The 22039-nt window shown below is 43.0% G+C and overlaps 1 protein-coding gene across 2 annotated transcripts in view; it reads right to left on the bottom strand.

Moving 5' to 3' along the window:
* Nucleotides 1–308: 308 nt before the first annotated feature.
* DHX29 (DExH-box helicase 29) overlaps nt 309–22039 on the bottom strand; it is a 33856-nt gene continuing 12125 nt past the window's right edge. For both annotated transcript variants that reach the window (XM_077347126.1, XM_077347125.1), the window contains exons 10-27: nt 21592–21715; nt 19930–20532; nt 16801–16944; nt 16157–16333; nt 15623–15763; nt 13678–13822; nt 13381–13501; nt 11522–11606; nt 10725–10813; nt 10471–10599; nt 10044–10119; nt 9016–9240; nt 7142–7278; nt 5405–5498; nt 3881–4168; nt 3524–3655; nt 2999–3095; nt 309–1467 (exon numbers count right to left, since the gene is read on the bottom strand). In XM_077347126.1, coding sequence (XP_077203241.1) covers nt 1412–1467; nt 2999–3095; nt 3524–3655; nt 3881–4168; nt 5405–5498; nt 7142–7278; nt 9016–9240; nt 10044–10119; nt 10471–10599; nt 10725–10813; nt 11522–11606; nt 13381–13501; nt 13678–13822; nt 15623–15763; nt 16157–16333; nt 16801–16944; nt 19930–20532; nt 21592–21715 — 2863 coding nt within the window. In that variant the 3' untranslated portion in view covers nt 309–1411. The remainder of the gene's footprint in view (nt 1468–2998; nt 3096–3523; nt 3656–3880; nt 4169–5404; nt 5499–7141; nt 7279–9015; nt 9241–10043; nt 10120–10470; nt 10600–10724; nt 10814–11521; nt 11607–13380; nt 13502–13677; nt 13823–15622; nt 15764–16156; nt 16334–16800; nt 16945–19929; nt 20533–21591; nt 21716–22039) is intronic.

Below are 22039 nucleotides of genomic sequence, written 5' to 3' on the forward strand. Positions count from 1 at the left end.
CCTATTCTTCTGAGGGTTGATTCATCATTTCAGGATTAAGAGCAATGTCTCATCCAGCTGGCAGGGTTGGCTGCCTCAAGTTCTCTATGGCTAACAAGCCTAAGTTTAGTATAAGCCCTTACTGCTGCTTGGGAGTTTCAAAAGCCTATCATATATGTAGGTACAAAGATACACAAACACCTGCTGCTAAGGACATGAGACAGAAGGGAAAGCAGCTCTCTTGTATGTATGTAAGCATGTCTATGTATCTTCAGGACTTCTAGAATGGGGCCTGGGACATTTTAATCAATTAGTCAAACAATGAGAAATTAGCTTCACACAATATCTTGTTTATTTGGCGTCACTAATTCCTTATTACCAAAGGGTTTCTTCCTCCATAGAACTGAAAAAGGCTTACATCTATGTGGTTATCCCATTTCTCCCACTCAGCTTAGAAGCCGCTTAGATTCAGAAAGAAAGAGATAGCACATGTGCATGATACATGGCCCCAGCAGGGATTCAAACTGTTATCTCCAATCCAACATCCTAACACATACTCTGTGATTATGTTTTAGATATCCTTGTACAGGGATTACACATATATTGGTATTTTTGTAAGATGATTTGTAACACTTCAATTAGAGAAATAATGAATGCTTAAAGAATGCTTAGTTACACACCCGAATATTTTATACATTCACATTTTTTAGAATCCCATTTTTGTCTACTGCAGTCTTACTTCCAGAGGAGAAAATAGCTGTACCTTCTTGTTTTTTAGTGTTAAATATTTATTTCAAGAATTCATGTTACACCTTTGCCAAGGCTTAGTATGCATTTTCTTAGTGTGCAGTTCTTAGGATGATGGAGCAAAAGTTTTAATGGAGCTGTGAAACTAATTAGCCTTTGCTAATTTGTAGTTCCTGTTTTCAGCTCGTCGCATGGGTAATTTTAGTATTCATTAAAAAAATCTTAGTTTCTTAAAATGCAATTTCTTAAAATTACAATGAAGATAAAATCCATCTCGTACAGGATTAATACTGTAAAAAAAATATTTTGGCAAGTAAAAAACCCTCTATAATTCCTGCTCACCAATCATGTCTTCAAGAAGACAGCTCAAAATAATTCCATGCAGATTCACATTCTGATCCTGAAAACGTTTAAGGTATGAAAACTCATGCACTGTACAATGATTATTTTATATCCCAAACCCTTGAACTACTGTCACTTAGAACATTTCAGCATATGGCACCAAAATTTATTGTAAAATTTTACTATACACTTCCCCCATCGCAACAGAAAATGTATTTATATCCCAATTCAGGCAGTTCCCACATGATGGCTGGTGTCACACCCTCTTTAAACAGGACATTCTCTATGTATAATTTTCTCCTTCCAGTTATGGTGGCTCTGTAGATGCTGCCAAATTTGTGTTTCAAATGACGTTTTCTGTTTTTATCAGTTCTTTGATAATATTCAAAATCTTATCATCTGAAAGAGAAGATGACAATCATGTCATACAGATGCATCCTTCCAGTATATCCCAAAGCCGTGACTCTTAGAATTTCACACAAAACTTTAATACATTGCATTGCATGGTCGTATTCCCCTTTATCTGCTAAAAGCAGCAAGTATAATTGTGAAGCTAGAAACCAGCAGCAAGTTAACTTCAACTCCCCAAAGGTTAGGACAGATAAGCACATTCAGTGCATTTTTACAGATATTTCTCCACATAACATTTGGAAACACAGCTGAAAAATCTGAGCCGGTGTTACTGAGGCTGCTCCCAATATTATGGTTAGATGATCCACAAATGTCACTGTCAGTCATATATATGTCTGAAACTACAAGCAAAATACGCCAGAAAATTTGAGCAGTGATCTCTAAAGGAGAGTTCATACATTCAGCTCAGTATTTATTGCTTAAGAGGGTCTCTATATCCCACAAAAAACTTGCACAGCTTTTGCTTCACAGGTTGAAATATTTGCTCAAACTTGTATGAAATATGGTCTGTGGTGAATGATACTACATTTCAGATCATCAGGTGTTAGCTATGGCTATTTAAGTGCTTAAAAAGAAGTCTGATTTCCCTTTCAGTCCTTGGCCTAAAAGGAAATGGGTAAGTTTTAGAAAACATGCCAAATCATTTGCATTCATTGCCATGTTGAATACAAACAGCAAAGAAATGAAAAGAGCTCTTTGTTTTCTAAAGCAATACAGGTCAATGTCTTGACCAATACAGGTCAATGTCTTATTGTCTGAAACTTAGGCTGGTATCTGTACCAGCACAAACATATTTATAAACTAATCTTTCTCATCTGGTTAACTAAGAATTGTGCATGATGTGAAAGCCTGCATAGTTTCACAGCAAGAAAAGTCAATTGACATACGTGTACTTTATTTGGGTAGTTGAGCCGTAGAAGAATATTCTATCTATGCTGAAAATACATGGATGTCTTTATATACACACACACACAATAAATTGTAAGTCAAGAATTATGAGTCCTGTTTAATATCCAATCTGTGGAAAGCCAAAGGAAAAATCTCAATAATGTGCACTGAACAGGATTCCGGTACAAACAAAGCCTGTTTCATTGCTTTCTTCAGCAGCATTAGCAAAATATCAGGACATAAGCTCTCAATGGAACCTGGCTCATGGTGGTTTATGCCTCACTTCTTAACTAAGCGACTGCAGGAGGTATTCTTCTCATGTCTACAAGACCCTCCATGTGAACACACTGGAGCTCTTAACAGATTGGGGAGGGGGATAAATACAAATGAAATAGACTCCGCTAACAATGCAGGCAACACTATAAGCTTTGCTTTTATAGATACCAACTTAAATAACTATGTGCTGTCAAAGTGCTTATTACAATTAATTAAGGGCAAAGCAAATTCACTTGTGTTTCTCAATATATCAGTTATCTCCATTCCACATTGAGATAAGGATGCAAGAATTTTGTTACTCCAAAACTTGTATGTTTTCTACACAGCATGGTGATGGTGAAGTTCCAAACATTACCTTCAAGTGACATTTTAGGGTTTTCAAGCTTTTGCTTTAAAACTGACTCGATTAGAGCTCTCAGCTGCTTGAAAATGACTGCAATTTTTACAGGGGCCTGCAAAAGTAAATACATATAAAACTTTACAAAAATATAAAACCTTTATTCTCCCCCTCCCCCCACCAAGCAATTTGCTACTGAAGTTTGGCTAATCAAGAACCACATTCCACAAAAAAACCTTATAAATAATTAAATAAAGGCATAATGAAAACATTATGTATAACTCTAATTTTAAAACCAGGTTCACTAGATGGATGGAAGATCAATGATTGACAATTATAAATAACTAAATAAAAATAAATAACTAAAGACATAATGGAAACATTATGTATAATCCTTTGCATTTTAGCACTTCGAAAAATGCCAGCTTGGCTAACCTTCGGGACCTGAGCCCCCATGGAAAGAGAGGCATCAATGGTCACCCCTAAAGGCTCACCCCTATGTGACTTTATAGCCCGTGAAAAGCCACCAGAACCTAGATATACCTGAAAATGGATCCAGCCATCAACAGACAAGAGGCGTTCACGATGCAAAACTTCTATGTCACCTCCAAAAAGTAAAATTGGAAAGGGGGAAATTAAAGTAGACTCCTTCAAGTACACCCTGGCGTACCTAACCTGCATGCAAAACACAAAGACAAATTCATGAAATTACATTACCAAACTGCTAGTTTTTATGGAACACCATATTTTTCCACCCCCATCCTCCTTGTTCTCTTCTTGGTAAATACAGTGAACAACAACACACTTAGTGTCATAACGCAGATCCACTTAAGCCAAGTAGGTAAATTTGGGCCTTAAACAGGGTTTTAATATGTCTAACTTTGTACTGCAGTCTCTTACCTTTTCTTGATATAGCAGCCAACCATAAGTCTGCAGGTCTCTGTTCACAGAAGAAGGGTGCACTTGGGCTTTACCCTGAGCAGTCTCCACCATGCAAGCCAATTTCTCTGTAATATCCACAGACTTGGTGTACATTATCTTCCCCACATTGTCATACAGCCCTGCAGTCAGCACAGCTTTAAGAAGGGCTGTTTCTTGAACGGAAAGGGAGTGCGCATCTCCATGGTAACTGGAGGGCGCTGCAAATCCTGCAGCCCGCACCACTCTGATTAGCTCTTGTTTCACATCCTGGAATAGATGTATGTGGTTTGCATTTTAATTATTCACATTTAAATAAAGATTAAAAAAAAGAAAGAAATTCCACTAGTCCAGGTTAGACTCAAGAAACATGGTATTACAACTCTACTTCTTTGCTTTCTGAATCACACATGCTCATTTACTAAAGGATGCAAAATCCTTGGAAACTAACTTCAAATATGAAGTAACAGCTCTTACAAGCAAGGTTTCAGAGGAAAACCCCCCAAAAGCCTAAACACTTCTAGGGGTCAGTTTCATGATATGTTGCATCTATGTTTTTCATTCTCCTTGTCATGAATATGGTCAGGAATACAGAGGAACAGTCACTGGAGTTGGCAAAAAAAGAAGAAGAAGAAGGATGATGCTTCCACACACAAGAAACAGAGATGACCTAGCATCTCAGCTAGATATGCCAAAAAGGGTTTTTGAGACCAAGAATAGAAACACCTTGAAACCTTTTGTAGATTAAAAACCACTTGCCCATATCAATGAGTATTATGTGTTGAAGGCCAGGTACAGAAGTATCTGAAAATGGCAGGACTATTGAGGTGGGCCTCTTCCCAGACATTAAATTATCAGACTTAGGAAAGCTAACTAGATATTTAGGGCTCCTTAAGTGCATGCCAATACCAGAATCAGGTCTGTTTTTTAACCTCTAGGTGGGGCCTGGAGATCTCCCAAATGTAGAGAACAGAAATCAGCCATTCTGGAGAAAAGGGCTACTTTGGAGGGTGAACTCTATGCCATTATCCCTTGCTGTGGTCCCTTCCCTTCCCAAACCCTGCCCTCCCCAGACTTCACACCCAAATCTCCAGGAATTTCCCAAGAAGGAACTAGCAACCCTAGATCTGAGCCATCTAGAACCCTCTACATCACGATAACAAAACACAACTGCAGGCAATAAAGATATACAGACAATAAGGATGTACAGACTCTATGAGGTCCTTGCTACTAGGCAAAAAAACACCACCTTTCTATCACACAGGAGGCAATCTGCAGCCCTACATATGCATGGAGCTTAGAATCCCACAAGCACAACATACACTTTCCATTTTCTTCATAGGACTTTGTTACTTTGGAAACAGTATCATGAAATAAGATCAACCGTCCAACTATATTTGATTTCAAAGTCAAAACAAGAAAGCAAGTAAAGGTTCATTCAATACAAAAAACTAAGTCAGGAAATTTTTTCCTGCACCCAAAAATAATGTAAATTGTTGCTAGTACCTCCAGGGTTAATAGTGATGTCCTATTGAGAAAATTTCTCCTGCAGTAAGTCATTTCAGTACGGTACCCTCCTTCCTGATGGGCTTTCTTCCACCTAGAAAAACAATACTTTGTTATAACAAGAACTCACATGGATAACTACTGAGAAACACAGAGTGAAGAATTAAGAGATTCTGCAGGGGCCAGCTGACAAACAGGCAGAACAGGAATGTCAGTATTGAAAAAAGTTGCGAGAATCAGATTGTGGTGTAAGATATATGTGAAAACAACAAACATTAAAAGGCCATATTTTGAAAATTTTTGTTCTTAAGATTTTGCTATTTTTTTAATGTCAATTAATTTTATGTCAAATGAAAGATTTCAACGAGACGAAATTGTTGGGTTTTAAATTTCTGAAATTATCCCAAAAATAACAGAAATATTGCAATGCAATGCCCGTGACCATACCGTATGGAATACGGCTCACCACTGAAGCACATATCACATGCCCGGCCTCCTGGATGCTTACAGCTCATTTGTCTCCATATCCTTTAAATTTTGCCAGTTAACAATTACTTCAACAATAACAGAAGAAGAAGAAGAGTTGGTTCTTATATGCCGCTTTTCCCTACCCAAAGGAGGCTCAAAGCGGCTTACAGTCGCCTTCCCTTTCCTCTCCCCGCAACAGACACCCTGTGGGGTGGGTGAGGCTGAGAGAGCCCTGATATCACTGCCCGGTCAGAACAGTTTTATCAGTGCCATGGCGAACCCAAGGTCACCCAGCTGGCTGCATGTGTGGGACCGCAGAATCTAACCCGGCAAGCCAGATTAGACGTCCGCACTCCTAACCACTACACCAAACTGGCTCTCAGATTTCTGTTGCATTTTTTGTGCCATATCTTAAAGATTTTCCTTATGGTTGCCACATCACATAGATATTTTCACATCAACAACCTATACAAGGCCTATAACAGCCTTTTTCAACCTTTTGACTGTGGAGGTGCCACAGAAATAAATGTTCAGGCTTTGAAGAACACCGAAAGTGATGTCAGCTGGCCACGCCTCGCTGCCATGCCCCAAGGAAGTGGCATAACCATTTGTATCCTTCACCCTTCTTTCACTCCCTCACTCCTACTAAAAGTTTAAAGGCCAGAAGACAGAGAGTCAAGTGTGCAGAGCCCCTAGAGCAGTGGTCCCCAATCTTTTTATCACCGGGGACCGGGTAAATGCTTGACAATTTTACTGAGGCCTCGGGGGGGGGGTAGTCTTTGGCCGAGGGACATTGCCGCCACCTGAGCCCCTGCTCCACTTGCTTTCCTGCCGGCGCCTTGACTTCCCGCCGCCTGCTGGGGGACACTGCCAGCAGCAGCCGCGCAGTTCCACGCTGAGGGGGAGCCCCAGCCATGGCAGCCGCTGGAGAGCACCAAAGGTGAGCTGGCAGCAGAGTGGCAGGGCAGCCCCCAAGGCAGCAGCCGGGGAGGAGGATGAGGAGGAACTGTGGCCCAGTACCGACTGATCCACCGACCGGTACCGGTTTCCGGATCGGGGGTTGGGGACCACTGCCCTAGAGCATTACACTTGACGTGACCAATGAGAGCACAGCACAGAGGACAGCAAGGGAAGAGACATCTACTGAAGTTCATCTCGGACAAGGGCAAACTGAATGGCCCAGAAATAAATAATAAAAAGCATAAATAAAAGTCTTACTTGATTTACTGAGAAAGAAACGTCATAAATGAAAGTAAATATTTCCATTACCCTAGATATGCCTTGTAGATTGTCAAGTGGTCAGAGTTGGCCAGCGCCAGGGAAGATTTGGCAAGGTCTGCTTCATCTTTTCTCCCAATGGGTGTAGTGAAGGGAGATTTTTCTGTCATCACAGCAGCAAGAGTGGCCTAAGATAGATTAAGGGACATATAATATATTAAGTCTGAAGACAAGGTTTACTTTACAATAAAAAAGTTATAAGGTACATACAAGCTCAGATGTGTTTTCAGATTTTAATTTAAAATCAGCAACTGGTTATTTTAATAATTGTGTTATCAGGTTTTCTGAATTCCCAGCTTTAATTTTTTTTTTTAAAGGTAAGTGCCTTTGTTGGCCTAGCCCTTTTTGTTGCAGATAACAAACACAATAAAAGGTGTAAGAGACAGATAATAAACACAATAAAAGGTGTAAGAGACTTATGTCTTAAATAAAAGCTGTGGATTCGGAAAACCTGACAGAATAGATAATAACATAAGAATATTGACTTGCTGATTGAAAAAAAACAACTCCAGAACAGCTCCTCAGCAGTCGGGGAGGGTGGCCACAGGAGGAAGACCAGAAAAATCTGAATTTTCCCTGCTACATGGCAGCCATCCACAGTTTATGGAGATCCTTCCCAAAAATTTGCAGCAAAGAAAAACCAGGGAACATGCACAAATGCACTGCGATGCTGTAAGGAAGCAAGCAAAAAACCCCCTCACTTCCCAACAGTAAAAAACCCAGAGCAAATAAACAGCACAAGGTCTAAGCCTCAGAAGAGTCTCCGCTCCTATAATGCAAATCAATTTGCATCACATTAGCGTTTTAAGAAGTTCTTACTTTGCCCATTACCCTGCTACAGCCCCTCAATTTTTTAAAAAAGTCACTTCATAAATATCAGCCTTGCCAGGAACTCTCAGTGGCCCAGAGGAGCTCAAGGCACTTTCAGCTTTTGAGGCTCCTAGCTATAAATAAACATTTACAAATTCTGACACCCCCCCCAATAAAATGGACCCCCCCCAAAAAAAAGAATATAATTCAGATAATTATTAGGCCCCTGTTGAACTTGAGAGCCAGGCCAAATGTTCCTTCTGAAGAGAAGAAGAACTGATTTTCTGTATTTGGCTTTTCACTACCTGAAGGAGCCTCAAAGCGGTTTACAATCGCCTTCCCTTCCTCTCCCCACAACGGACACCCTGTGAGGTAGGTGAGGCAGAGAGAGCTCTGAGTGAACTGGGACTGACCCAAGGCTAGTAGCATGGGGAGGAGGAGCGGGGAATCAAACCCAGGTCTCCAGATTAGAGGCTGCCACTCTTAACCACAACACCAAGCTAGCTCTCCATCATTATCATTTATTGAACTTCTATCCCACCGCTTTCCAAAAACACACAGTGGTTTACATACATAAAACTCCTATATAAAAACCCCTATATAAAAACCCCATTTAGCCCTCAGACCATAAGACCCCCTACAAGTCACAAGTTTGGCGGGCAAAATTCCCTAGTCCCCCAAGCAGACCTATCTAGAGGTGGGGTTGTAGATGTAATTCAAACCAAACCTGAGCAGGGACCATGTTGTTCTTAGCACTAGCCTCAACCAAAGACCTGGCAGGAGAGCTCCCTTTTGTAGGCCCTGCCAAACTGTGACAGCTCCGACAGGACCCTCAGTTCTCCTGAGAGATCATTCCACCAAGTTGGGGCCAGGACCGAAAAGGCACTGGCCCTGGTTGAGGTCAAGCGTACTTCCCTAGAGCCAGGGCCCTCCAACAGTATCACCCACAAAGCAAAGTGCCCTGTGGGGGGCATAAGGAGACAAGTCTCTAGTCTCTTTCATAATGCCTTAAGACAAGGCAGTTCAAATGGCCTATGTGACAGTTGTTAACTCACCACTGGATCCAAGCAGCCAAAAATGGCACCAAATATAAGCATTTTACCAATCTTCACATTGACTGGCAATGCTGCGAGGTGCTGGCCTAGAGGAGTCAGTTTGGGCTCGCTCAGTTCACAAGCCCCGATTTTCCTTAGAAGATTCATGGCATTGCTAACTACTTGAGGCTGTGGCGGGTCCAGCGCTTTGGAGAGGAAATCTTCAGGAGAGCCAAGATTACATTTCTGCACATGAGCCAAGATAAGGAACAGATAAATATGGTAAGCAAACATTACCAAGATATGCAAGCAATAAATTATGTGGAAGATACATTTCTTCACCATAAACATCTCTCCTACTTTAGCTAAGTAGCATTCTAGCAGGTGATTTGAAACTCCTAAATTAAACCTGATTTTCTGAGTTTTGGGGTCATTTCTATAAAAGCCAACCTCAGGTGCTGATCACGTCACCTTAGCTATAAGAAGCCATTTCTCTTGTAGTTCTGACTGTTTCACCCTGGTGTCCCTGCTTTTGAAAAGAGCTCAGCCATTAGACTGCTTGTTCTTTATTATTTTTATTACTATTTTTAAAAAATATCCCACCCTTGCCCTAGTCAGCTCAGGGAGGGTAACCATCACGGTTTAACAACATTTGTGTACAAACAAATTACATGTATACTACATTATCAACTACAAATTCAGTTTAAGTTATTACAATTATATTAAAAGCTGTATCATAAGTCTAAGTTGGTGTTTGGGTGTATTTTATTTTGGATGAATGGCTCTCAGGTAAGTAGGCCGGCATTTTGCTAATACTAATTTCACCAACAGTATATATACCTTCCTCAATTACATAATATATACCTTGCTTCCAGAATCAGAAACAAACACCCCACACTTAAAAGATACGAACAATGCTCTCTTTGCAACTCCAGCTAAGAAGCTAGACCTTTCTGCAAGCCCCCAGAGATGCAGAGACCACATACTAGCCAGCTCCTCATTTCATCCTGGCAAGCCCAAAGTCTGAGTGATTAAAAAAAAAATCTTACCATTATGTGAAGGCACAGTTCTTCCAAGGGCACTCGCAGTATTTCTGGAACCGAGTATTCTAAGAAACTTTCAAATCTGTAAAGAGCACAATAAAGTCAAACTGAAGCCTAGTTCATGCTCCTAAGGTCCCTCAAGTACACAACCAAATGGGGAACCAAGCTCTTTGTGGAGTGAACAAGAAGCAGTTTCTTAGATTAATGCTACTGAAAACAGCCACAGAAGCTAAGAAATACAGAAATATGATTGAGGAAACTGGTTCTGTTAATTCTTCCTGAAGCCTTATGCTTTCCACTCGAACTAGGAAAGGAAATATTACTGGAGAGGTAATATGTAATTTAACATTTAAACGAACTACCAGAAGAGATGCCTGCAAGTGTCATAGCATCTACTTAGCCTCCAAAATCCTGATGATTCATGCTGTCCCACCTGTCTCTGGTGTACATTCGAAAGCAGAATCCATCCCTGACACGCCCAGCTCTCCCTTGACGTTGTAATGCGCTTGCTTTGCTCACAAAAGTCTCCTCCAGTGAGCTCATCTGACTGCTTTCATGGTACCTGGGGAAAAGGTATTTAAACAGAAAGTTTGGAAAATTAACCACAGCATTATTTGGACACCGCCAAAGTGCAAAAAGCCTTTCAAACCAACTCAGAAAGCAGAGATCATAGCAACTGAGTATTACCTGTTCTCCTTTGTTCTCCCAGTGTCAATTACAAAGACAACATCAGGTATGGTGATGCCTGTCTCAGCAATATTGGTGGCCAAAACGATCTATCAAAGAATCAAAAACACTTTTTAAATGCAAAAATGTTATCAGTCAATCTCCAAAATTCCATTTTGGAGCAAGGCTAATTAAGCATTGTTGGCAAAACATCTCTAAGAACTTCCAGATCTTTTTGGAATTGAAACCACCTCAGCCAACCTCTTGGATGGGTAATGTTTGAAGAAAGATGGGGGGAGTGAGACAGTGTTGATTCTCCTCACGCTTTTAGCTACCTATGGTAACACTGGCCATTGTATCCTTCTGTATCACCAGGCAGGGCTGAGAATAACATTTCACTTTTACCTGTCAACAGGTCTCAAAATATAGTGTGGACATGATTTGAACACACTCCCACAAATATTGTTGTTCCTCTTTAAGCTGCCTTTCCACATTAATTGTGAGTGGGGAAAACTACTCAACCACTATTTTTACACCAATGTTCACTACAAGACCTCAGACACATCCTCTGGCATATTCAAAAGGATTCAGGCAGATCTGGGAAGAGGAATGAGAATTTTAAAAAAGCAGAGACAAGAAATGAGTGAAGGGAGCAAATCTGAGATGTTTAAGAGTGCAGTTCCAGAGCAGCAATCACAACATATTTTAAGGGATCTGAAAGGATCACACTGGTAAAGCAGGATATAAAAAAGTAAGATCAACATGAAGCATTAATCAGGGAGAGGCAAGCTGCAGACAACAAAGAGAGATATTTATACCTTCCTAACGCCAAGAGGAGGCACTGTAAATGCAGCTCCTTGATCTTGGGTAGAGAGAACAGAGTGGAGTGCAATTAACCGGTGCCTGAAAGAAACAAATAGGATACAGTTTCATACTCACGGGAATTCACTTTTTTGTGTGCATAAACAATATTAATTTATTGGGAATTTACTGCTATGACAGGTTGCATTTTACAGGCAAAATTACATTTGTGACGGCACTGAATATCTCTCCATCCCCCAGTCCCTGGATTGTTAAGCAGTAAAAATTCCCCAGCATGAATGGTAGGGTCAAAGAGTAGCCAGTGTTGGTCTGCAGAAGAACAGCCAGCAATCCAGTAGCAGAGTACTGCCTCTCTAGATCTTGCAGATGTCTTTTTCAGCAAACTTAACCATATCTCACTGATTGTCTTCTAAACTCAATAGTTCCTACAAATACAAAGCTCCCTTTGTAATGAGTAGGGACCCAACAAGATATCAGAACAGCAAGAAGTTCCATCTCTCCCATTCACTCTCAACAAAAGCCTTAATGGCACACATGAATAGTATGGTAAAGGCAGACAAATTGACCATATAACCCGAAACATGTTTGTTTGTTTTTTCGGGGGGGGGGGGCTCTCAGGTCACAGCTGACTTATGGTAACACTGTGAGGTTTTCAAGGCAAAAGACGTTCAGCAGTGGTTTGCCATTGCCTGTCTTTATGTAGTAACCCTGGATTTCCTTGGCTATTTCCCATCCAAGTACTAACTAGGGCTGACCTTGCTTAGTGTCAGAGATCTGATGAGATCAGGCTAGGCTGGGCTATCCAGGTCAGGGTAAAACACATATAGAGAGTCCCTAAAGGCCACAGTCCCATCCTCAATGATACTCCAGAGAGATAATGCCTTCTGATGTCATTATTAAGCTCTACCCTCAGTTGCCACCTTAGCAATGGTACTGCGAAGATACCCAGCACTAGAAGTCCAGACTGATGTCCAATCCTGGGATGGAGGATCATCTTGTTTCCAGGTAAAAAGGGCAGTACTAATTTCCCTCATCCTTTACAATCACACCAATAGAAAGGTGTGCTTCTACAGCAGCCTTTCTCAACTTTTTTTTACTGTTGATAAACTCCTGAAACATTCCTGACTTCAAGAAACCCCTGAAGTGGCACAATAGTGCAGACTATGGTTGGGAAACATAGTTGTGTAGATGCCCACCCAGGGCCCCTTCCCCTTCCCACCTCCTCCAAGCCCATCATTGGCCATTTTGGGAAGGGGGGGGCAGGCTGACATGACCATATATGGTCATATCACACGATAAATGTTTAACACATTAAAAAATACAAAATATTAACTCCCACCCATTCAGGAAATCCTTCCAGGGCTGCCAAGAAATCACAGGGTTTCATGAAACCCTGGTTGAGAAATCCTGTTCTATATGTAAGGCCGTTGGTGGTAGAAAGTGCCATCAATTTGCAAATGACTTATGGCAACTCCTGTAGGGTTTTCAAGGCCTACAGGAGGTGGTTTGCCATTGTCTCCATGGAATCCTTGGTGGTCTCCCATCCAAAGAGTAAACAGGACTGACTCTACTTAGGTTCGGAGATCTGACGGTATTGGAGTAGCTTGGACCATCCAAGTCAGGATAGGCAAGCCCATTAGTCGCTTTTAATCTTGTGCAAAATTCTGTACACACAAAATGTTTTATGAATGTAATTTAATTGTTTTAAGATGGGGTTTTACTGTGAGGTTTTATGATTTATTCTGTATCCCATCATGAGCCAGCTTGCCTGGGAGTGGCGGGCAACGAATCCAATAAATAAATAACATTTAAAAACAACATTTCCCAGAGTCATCCACATATAGTTATTATTTACCTCTCCCTTAGATTAAATCTTCGGTCAGTTGAAATGAGGTCATACAATTGCTGAATGTGAGCAAGTCCTGGCAGAAAAATTAAGACAGCTCCTTCCATGTTTTTGAACTGGGGACTTCTATCTGTAAAAGGATAGAAGAATAAAAGGATAAAAGAAAGCAATTTACAAGAGGACTGTAAAGTGTCATGTAAACCGACCACAACATTTTTGTAAAAGAAAAGCAGCAGTAAGTTCCTAATTGAAAACCAAGCAACAATTAATAATGAAACAAAAAATATATTAGAGAATTTTTTTTACCCAAATATGCGAGCAACTCCAAGATGAGATCAAAGTTGATCTTATAGGGATTCATGTAGAAGATGGCCTGCTGAGTTCGACTGCTGAATTTTTGATAGTAGGGACCTAAATCAATACCTGAGGAAACCTGAGCAGAGACAGTTTCCTAAAAAAAAGGATAAGAAAAAAAGAGGGGCGGGGGGAGAGAACTGTGACTTATGAAGAGGATGAAACTGGGATATATGTCATTTCATTTTCACGTAATTGCCTCAAAAATTATGTATTGTATGAAAAACACTGCAAGTACTAAGCTACAACTATAAAATGAAATAAATGTCGCAGAAACTCCCTACTTATATATAATGCACGAGGAAGTCTGTTTTAATGTATCTGAAGAACTGGACTCTATTACAAATTTAGATACTGATGTCCTCAAGGACAAACTTAAAAATGACATGATACAGAAATTCTGCTGTACCAGTAAGGCTTGTCTCATTCATCCATACAGCTAAGCAGTGGGAATTGTCTATAATCTGCATGCAAATGAAAGCTTATACCCAGAATTAAACTTGTTGGTCTTAAAGGTACCACTAGATTCAAACTTTATTGAAATCAATCGGCTTGGCTCAATAGCGATTACCTAATAACCATTAGGTAACCATGAGCCTCTTGTGGCGCAGAGTGGTAAGGCAGCAGAAATGCCATGTGGTCCACACCATGTGGTCTTTCAAAATTCCATGCCATGTGGTCTTACAAAGTCTGCAAATTGTCTGTTTGTTTCAATGTTAAGGGCTTCATTAAGTCATGGTAAAAACACAATATTATTTAATAGCACAGCCACTTTAAAATGATGCTACTATTAAAATCATGAGCCTCTTGTGGCGCAGAGTGGTAAGGCAGCAAACATGCAGTCTGAAGCTCTGCCCGTGAGGCTGGGAGTTCGATCCCAGCAGCCGGCTCAAGGTTGACTCAGCCTTCCATCCTTCCGAGGTTGGTAAAATGAGTACCCAGCTTGCTGGGGGGTAAAACAGTAATGACTGGGGAAGGTACTGGCAAACAACCCCGTATCGAGTCTGCCATGAAAACGCTAGAGGGCGTCACCCCAAGGGTCAGACATGACCCGGTGCTTACACAGGGGATACCTTTACCTTTACCTTTAATAACCATTACAATTTAGTTAACAGTCAAAATGCTTAATGGAGTTGCTGAATTTTTATTTTTAGGAAACAACCGAGTGCTAAACTTGTATGGCTTGTCTTGAATTTTGGGGACTGGGAGAAGGCAGACAACATAGCCTCAGCCCTTTCTTGTTGAATTCTGTTTAAAGGGATTTTTTGTAGGAGAACCAGTAAATTTTAGACCAGCAGAAGAATGCACAGGCAGATTAAAATGTTTGTCCCACTGGTTTCTGAACAGATGTTAACTGATTTATAAAAACCAGTATATAGTCTTTATATTTTTGTTAATTAGATTTAGTTATTTCATCTTATCCTATCCCAGCATAGGGTTACAGACAGCCAGCAGAGTACCGCAGCTAGAGTGTTGGACTAGGCTTTAGGAGACCCTGGTTTCAATTCCCACATTACCACCGAACCCTCCTGGGTGACCTCGGACCAGTCACTCTCTCTGTCAAGTTCCTTATAGGGTGGTTGTAATGAGTATAAAATAGAGGGGAGAACAATATTGTTCAGCTCTTTTGGATCCCCATTGAGCAAAGAAGCAGGGTATAAATATCTAAATATAGTGAAATAATAAGAATAAAAAAGAGAAAACTAAACCATCTTTGAGGAAAGATGAAGCAGAAGTGTAATAAATTTTAGTTATTAGAAGGGCTCCCATATACTTCTTTCACCTGATAAACCATTTAGAACAAGAATCTTTTAAAAGGACATTAAATGAACTTTCAAACAATAGCTGATTTTGTTTCATTAATATCCTGTATCATTTGTGGATAAAAATGTCTCACCCGGTATTTTGTCACTCCTCCCCCTTTGTTGGTAACATTAATCGTTACTTCCTCCTCTTCTTCCAAGAATTTCTGGCAATATTCAGAATCTTTTTCCAAAACAAAACCAGTTTCCTCTATGACATCTTCAACATGGAAAACCTAATATGTGCAAAATGAATGAAACTTCAGATACCATTTTTTACTTTTGAGGAAAGAAGAATGAACTTGGCGACAGAGAAATATATTTGTAAGGCTCAGCTGAAACTCTGATCTCAATACAGGAGGCTCTTTTTCACATTAGACTGCAAAAATCAGCACTACTGATATTACTAGACCTCTCAGCAGCGTTTCTCTACCCCAAATGTCAACTGTCCATGAGGTCTGAAGGCAGCCACAGAATCATAAGAGTTCACCTTCGTATTAAAAAAAGATTGCATATTCGTTTGACTAAAAATTCAAGATCAAATAACATCCATGTGTCCAGTCTTGCAATTCTGTCCTTAAGTAATTTCAAACAGCAGTTCAACTACACTAATACAATTGCATACTTACATCGACTGGATAGCTCCTTCCAGAAATTCTTAGTATGGGACAGTGAGTGAAATAGCTGGAGAATTTCTCGCTGTCTACAGTGGCACTCATTAGAATGAGATGCAGATCTGAACGCTTGTGCAAGATTTCCCGCAGGATAATTAGCAAGAAGTCTGATTGGACGCTTCTTTCATGAACCTGGGGGGGGGGGTGTGAGGGGACAGGGGGGAAACACAGAAAACGAGTTAAAGAGAAATAAAGAGTCATTTACCAAACACAAGTCCAGTAGCACGGATTTTCCAGTTACAAGCTTTTGGGACAACAAAAATAGAGTCCAATAGCACCTTTAAGTCCAACAAAGATTTATCAAATAAATCATTGTTGGTCTTATGCTATTGGACTCTATTTTTGTCATGCTACTTCAGAACAACACAGCTACCGACTTGAATCTAAGCTTTTTTGAGTCAAGGCTCAATCTGACCAAATGAGCTTTTGATTCCTGATATCTAATACCTTGGAAAATTTTACTGGTCTCTAACATGCTACTGTAGTAGAATTTTGTTGTGCTACTACAGATTCACACAGCTACGCACCTGAGCCAGTTTATAAAATACATTGTTTATGCAACTCTTACCTCCCCCGACACCTGTGAAAACATTGCTAACCTCATCTACTATAACGTGAGACACATTGGAAAGAAGAACATCTTCTTGCAGCTTCCGAAGAAGAACTCCAGTTGTGCAGTAAAGCAGTCTAGTGGCCTCGCCTGCTCGGGACTCCATACGGATTTGATAGCCACACAAGGAATTCTAAATGTAACATTGGGGGGGGGGGGGAGAGGAGAGAAATTAGTAATAAAAAGGTACATTAGGATTTAAATTACTTAGGTTTTCTTCATTCTGTATTTAAAATGGAAATACTTATTCCTGGGGAGTTTGAGTGGGTTAAAATTAAAAATTACAGTTTTGTCTACTCCTGTTATTGCAAAAAATATCCTCTATTTCCTTCCAAATTGGCCTCAGCACAACACAGCCAGTAGAAACAATTACAGCAAGGACCCATTTTAGGTCCAGCCTGTTTGGCCAAAAGACGAGCTAGGTTCCTATCTAGTTGATACTTTCTTAAGAGCAACGCAGAGCTAATCCCTCTAGTAAGGAACTGACATGTATGAAAAACTCAGAGGTAACCACCATATGAGACTTGATTCAGTATTAGCAAACCCAGCATTGAACATATATACAAAACAGTGTAACTCAAAATCTGTACACCGCCCGTGGCACCGCGGGCGCCACGGACTATATAAAGGAGTAAGGGGTGGTGGGGAGGAGTTAGGGCGGGCCCGGTCTGGAATAAAAACTCGGAGGGGCCAATCAGGAGCCGCGAAGCGGCTCCTGATAGGCCCCTCCAAGTGTCCATCCCGGCCCTAACAGGCAATGGGGAGCCTCGCGAAGCGCGGCTCCCCATTCCCTGCTTCACCCGCACAGACAGCCACGGGTGAGTGGTGGGCCGCGCCGCCTTCTCCCGGGCGGCGGAGCGGCCGAGAGACGGCTCGAGAGAGCCTCGGGGGTCGGGGAGCCCTGGAAGCCTTCTCCCGGGCGGCGGGGCGGCCTCGCCGCGTCGTAGACGCAGCGAGGCCGCTCCGCCGGCCGAGAGACGGCTCGAGAGAGCCTCGGGGGCGGGGGGGTGGGAGCCGGCCTTTTCTTGCCCTCCGGAGCGCCCTCGCTGCAGCGAGGGCGCTCCGGAGGGCGAGAGAACGCCGTTCGCCATTTTGGGACGGGGGGAGGAGCTGGCCTTTTCTCGCCCTCCGGAGCGCCCTCGCTGCAGCGAGGGCGCTCCGGAGGGCGAGAGAACGCCGTTCGCCATTTGGGGAGGGTGGGGGGGTGTCTGCGCCGTGGCTGGAATGCCACCGCCACCGCCGCTGGGCCGCCACCCCCATGCCGCGCCACGTGGTCGCCTGCCTCAGGCCTGCCCGGAACCAGCGTCCCCGCAGCTCCCGGCCACTAAGGAAACCGATGGCCCTGAAGACAGGTAGGCCGCTTCCCCCAAATCCAGCCTCGGCCACGCTTCAGCCTTCTGTGGTCCACTGGGTGGAGGTGGAGAAAGGCTTCTGCGGCTACACGGACCACATCCATGGCTACGCAGAAGACTTTGGGAGTCGGGGGGGGGGGAGTCCGAGGCCATCTAGCGCCCATTTTATTTTTGATTAAAATGGGCTTTAGATCTAGTTAAAATATATTTCCAGAAATTCTCACCATGCAAATCATGTAACAGACTCCAAAAAGACCAACATTACATATCCTCATCATTTAATAATGACTGAAGGCAATACGGGTTTTAGAAAGTGTTTTTAAATAGAAAATTGTGAATTTCTGGTGTAAAAATATGCATAGCAAATTAAAAAGTTAAAATCATGGGATGGAGCCAGTCAGTTTTTTGGCTTAATCTTAGCGTATTCCCCTCATTACAACCCTTTTTCACATGGTAATTATCAACACATGTCCCTTGATCCCCTGGCACGACCTATTTGATGGTCCAAGTGATCCATCTCGTCCTTGGCGTAGTGGTTAGGAGCGGAAGCTTCTAATGTGGCAAGCAGAGTTTGAACCCCTGCTCCTCTACATGCAGGCAAGCTGGGTGACCTTGGGCAGCTCCTGTTTGAGCTGTTCTCACAGAGCCGTTCTGTGAAAGGGCTCTCAGCCCCACGTACCTCGCAGGGGAGAGGCATCAGAATCATAGAGTTGGAATGTACCACTAGGGTCATCTAGTCCAGTGGTCCCCAACCTTTATTAGGCTGGGGACCGGCAGGGCATCGGGCCGCGCCCGCGCGGGCCACGCCCACGCTTCTGGCCGCGCCCGCGCATCGAGCCACGCCCGGCCGCGCCCGCGGATCTGGCCGCACCCGGAAGCCACGCCTGCGGATCGGGCCGCGCCCACGAGCCACGCCCGCGGATCGGGCCGCACGGGCGCGGCCTGCACGGACGCAGCCCGGCCCCGATTCCTTCTCCCCGCCCTCCCGCAGTAAGTAGCTTCCCGGGCCGCAAGCTTGCGGCCTGGGAAGTTTTTTACTGCGGGGGCGGGGAGAGGGAGCTGCGGCCCGGTGCCATGGCCTTCGCGGCCCGGCACTGGGCCGCGGCCCGCAGGTTGGGGACCACTGATCTAGTCCAACCCTCTGCACAAGGCAGGAACTCATAACTACCTGCTCACCCACAGTGACCCCAACTTCATGCCCAAGTGATCCCTCCTCACCAAAAATCTCTGGAACCTAGCCTGGCCTAGAGGAAATGCAGCTACCATCCCATAGTGACCATCAGCATCTAATCCAGCCCCTTGAAGAATGCAGAATATTCACAAAGGGAAGGCAATTGTAAACCACTTTTGGACTCCTTCGGGTAGTAAAAAGTGAGGTATAAAAACTAACTCTTCTTATCACCCTGTCTCAACATTGGCCAACCAGTTCCTCTGAAGTGCCAACAAGAGGGCCTAGAGGCTGCGGCCTTCCCTTGATGCTGCTTCCTGGCTCTGGGATTCAGAGGATCAGTGCCTCTAAATATGGAGGTTCTGTATACCCTCCTCTATGACATACTTAACCCCCTTCCTAAAGACTCAGTAATGACTGAATTAGGATGCCGTAGCAAATTAAGCTTGATTAAACCAGAAGTCTCCATTAATAGCAACTGAAAATGTGTTTCCTTATGTACTGAAAATTGTTAGAAGTCTCATGGCACCCATTACATTCTTTAAAAGGCACACTTGGTGCTAACACATGATTAAAAAGAAAATATTAAAAGCCTTACTCTTCCTCCAGGCCCATTTTCGCAGCCCAGCTCTTCACACACCCTAGTTGCCAAACTCACTGCCGAGATCCGCCGAGGCTGGGTGCAGACGATATTGCATTTACTCGAATTTCGCTCGTTGGACAGCAAGTCCTCCAGCAAAAAGTGTGGGACTTGGGTGCTTTTGCCGCTGCCTGTCTCGCCAGCCACGACGACAACACGGTGTTTTTTAAGAGTTTCAACAATGGAATATCTGTGCTTGAAGACAGGGAGCTGCTCCCTCTCCTTCAAAAGCCTCTGATACCTGGGCGAGCTCTGCAGTTTTTTAAAGAGGGCTCTGGCAGGCTCCAACTCATCCGTGACGGGGCTCTCAACAGAATGCCCGCTGTACTCCTCTTCTGAAAGCAAGTTCTCCCAAGAGTCCTCAGCATCCTCGGCCACTTTGGACTTGCTTTCGAGCTGCTGTTGAGGCTGCTGCTGCTTAAGCTTGTTCAACAGTTTGGCGATGAACTGGTCGCGGGGTTTGTTGCTCTCCATCTTGTTTTCTTCTGCCCTTTTCTTTTCGCTGTCACTCCATTCTAGCCACACGTCTCTGTAGGTGGGAGGAAGTAGCTGATGGACTGACTGCAGGAGAGAAAAATGCACAACATCAATAGCACAGAAGAGAGGGGCAACTAGATGGCCCTGGGAAAACACGCTAGTTAAGAGAAGTAAAGTCGCTTTTGTCGCTATCACTGCCAGGGACTAAGCTGTATTTATGGGCTATGTTAAGGCTTATTATCCAATGTCCAATTGAATTCATTCTTTTTCCACCTTAACTCTAGTTGTAGCCCTTGAGGTTTCACTGCCAAAATTTACAGCTGTACCAAGATGCTGTCTGGAATCTAACCCAAGCAATAGGAACTTACAGACAACCATGTAAGCACCTGTGCTTCAAAGTTCAATCATGGTACCAAATGAACTGTTGAAAATGAAAGAAGAACCCCCCGAACTGATTTGATTAGGCTCTTCAACTTGCCAAGGCACTGACATTCACACATACAAGCTGACATATGTGATTCTCCAAGTGATTAGAAGAAGAGTTGGTTCTTACATGCCGTTTTTCTCTACCCAAAGGAGTCTCAGAGCTGCTTACAATCGCCTTCCCTTTCCTCTCCCCACAACAGACACCCTGGGAGGGAGGTGACACTGAGAGAGCCCTGATATCACTGCTTGGTCAGAACAGCTTTATTAGTGCTGTGGTGAGCCCAAGGCCCCCAGCTGATTGCACTTGGAGGAAGAGCTGGGAATCAAGCCTGGCTCACCAGATTAGAAGTCAGCGCTCCTGAGCACTACACCAAGTACACATACAAATAAGCACTTACTACAGTGATACTTAGTGGTCTGGGAGCCCTATTCCCTGATAGGGCACCTACCCCATGTCTCAGAAGAGTGGCAAGGCCCATGCCCAGTTGGTTTGTGGCTGACAGGTGATTCCCACCTTGAAGCAGCTGCCAGAGGAATAGGTAAGCTCTGATCTTCCCTGAGCTGCAGACCTTATACCAGGAATGGAAGTAAATGCAACTCTTTGGGCTGATGGCAACTGCAAATGTGGTTCTCTGCTAGCTGTGAACTACTGAAACAATGCACAGATGCTTTCACCTGGGAAGAGGTTTTGGAGTTCAACTGTATATTAAATCTCACCTGTCCTTTTGTTAAATTATAGAGTGCTAGTGTAGCAGCCAGATGTTGGGCCTGCATGCTGTCTTCCGTGACGATTGTCGGACACACTGTCATGGTGTCGTCAGCTGATTTGATCACTCTTGCCCTAACAAAAAGTTACAGTAGATTTATAAAAGTACCGTCACCTATAGAGTTGTCATTTCTATTAAATAGAAAAGTACAGCTTTTGTCTACACATTCCCCCCCCCCAAGTCCTTGGGATCATAACTGACAACAACTGTTCTATGTGAATGTTCCAAAATGTTTTATGTAAACTGCCCAGAGCCGTAGGGGAGGGCGGTATAAAAATATAAATAAATAAATAAACAAAAATAGTATAATCACCCTCATACCATGCCATGCGGTCTTACAAAGTCTGCAAATTGTCTGTTTGTTTCAATGTTAAGGGCTTCATTAAGTCATGGTAAAA

This window comes from Paroedura picta, chromosome 7 (assembly GCF_049243985.1).
Source record: "Paroedura picta isolate Pp20150507F chromosome 7, Ppicta_v3.0, whole genome shotgun sequence".
Lineage (NCBI taxonomy): Eukaryota > Metazoa > Chordata > Lepidosauria > Squamata > Gekkonidae > Paroedura > Paroedura picta.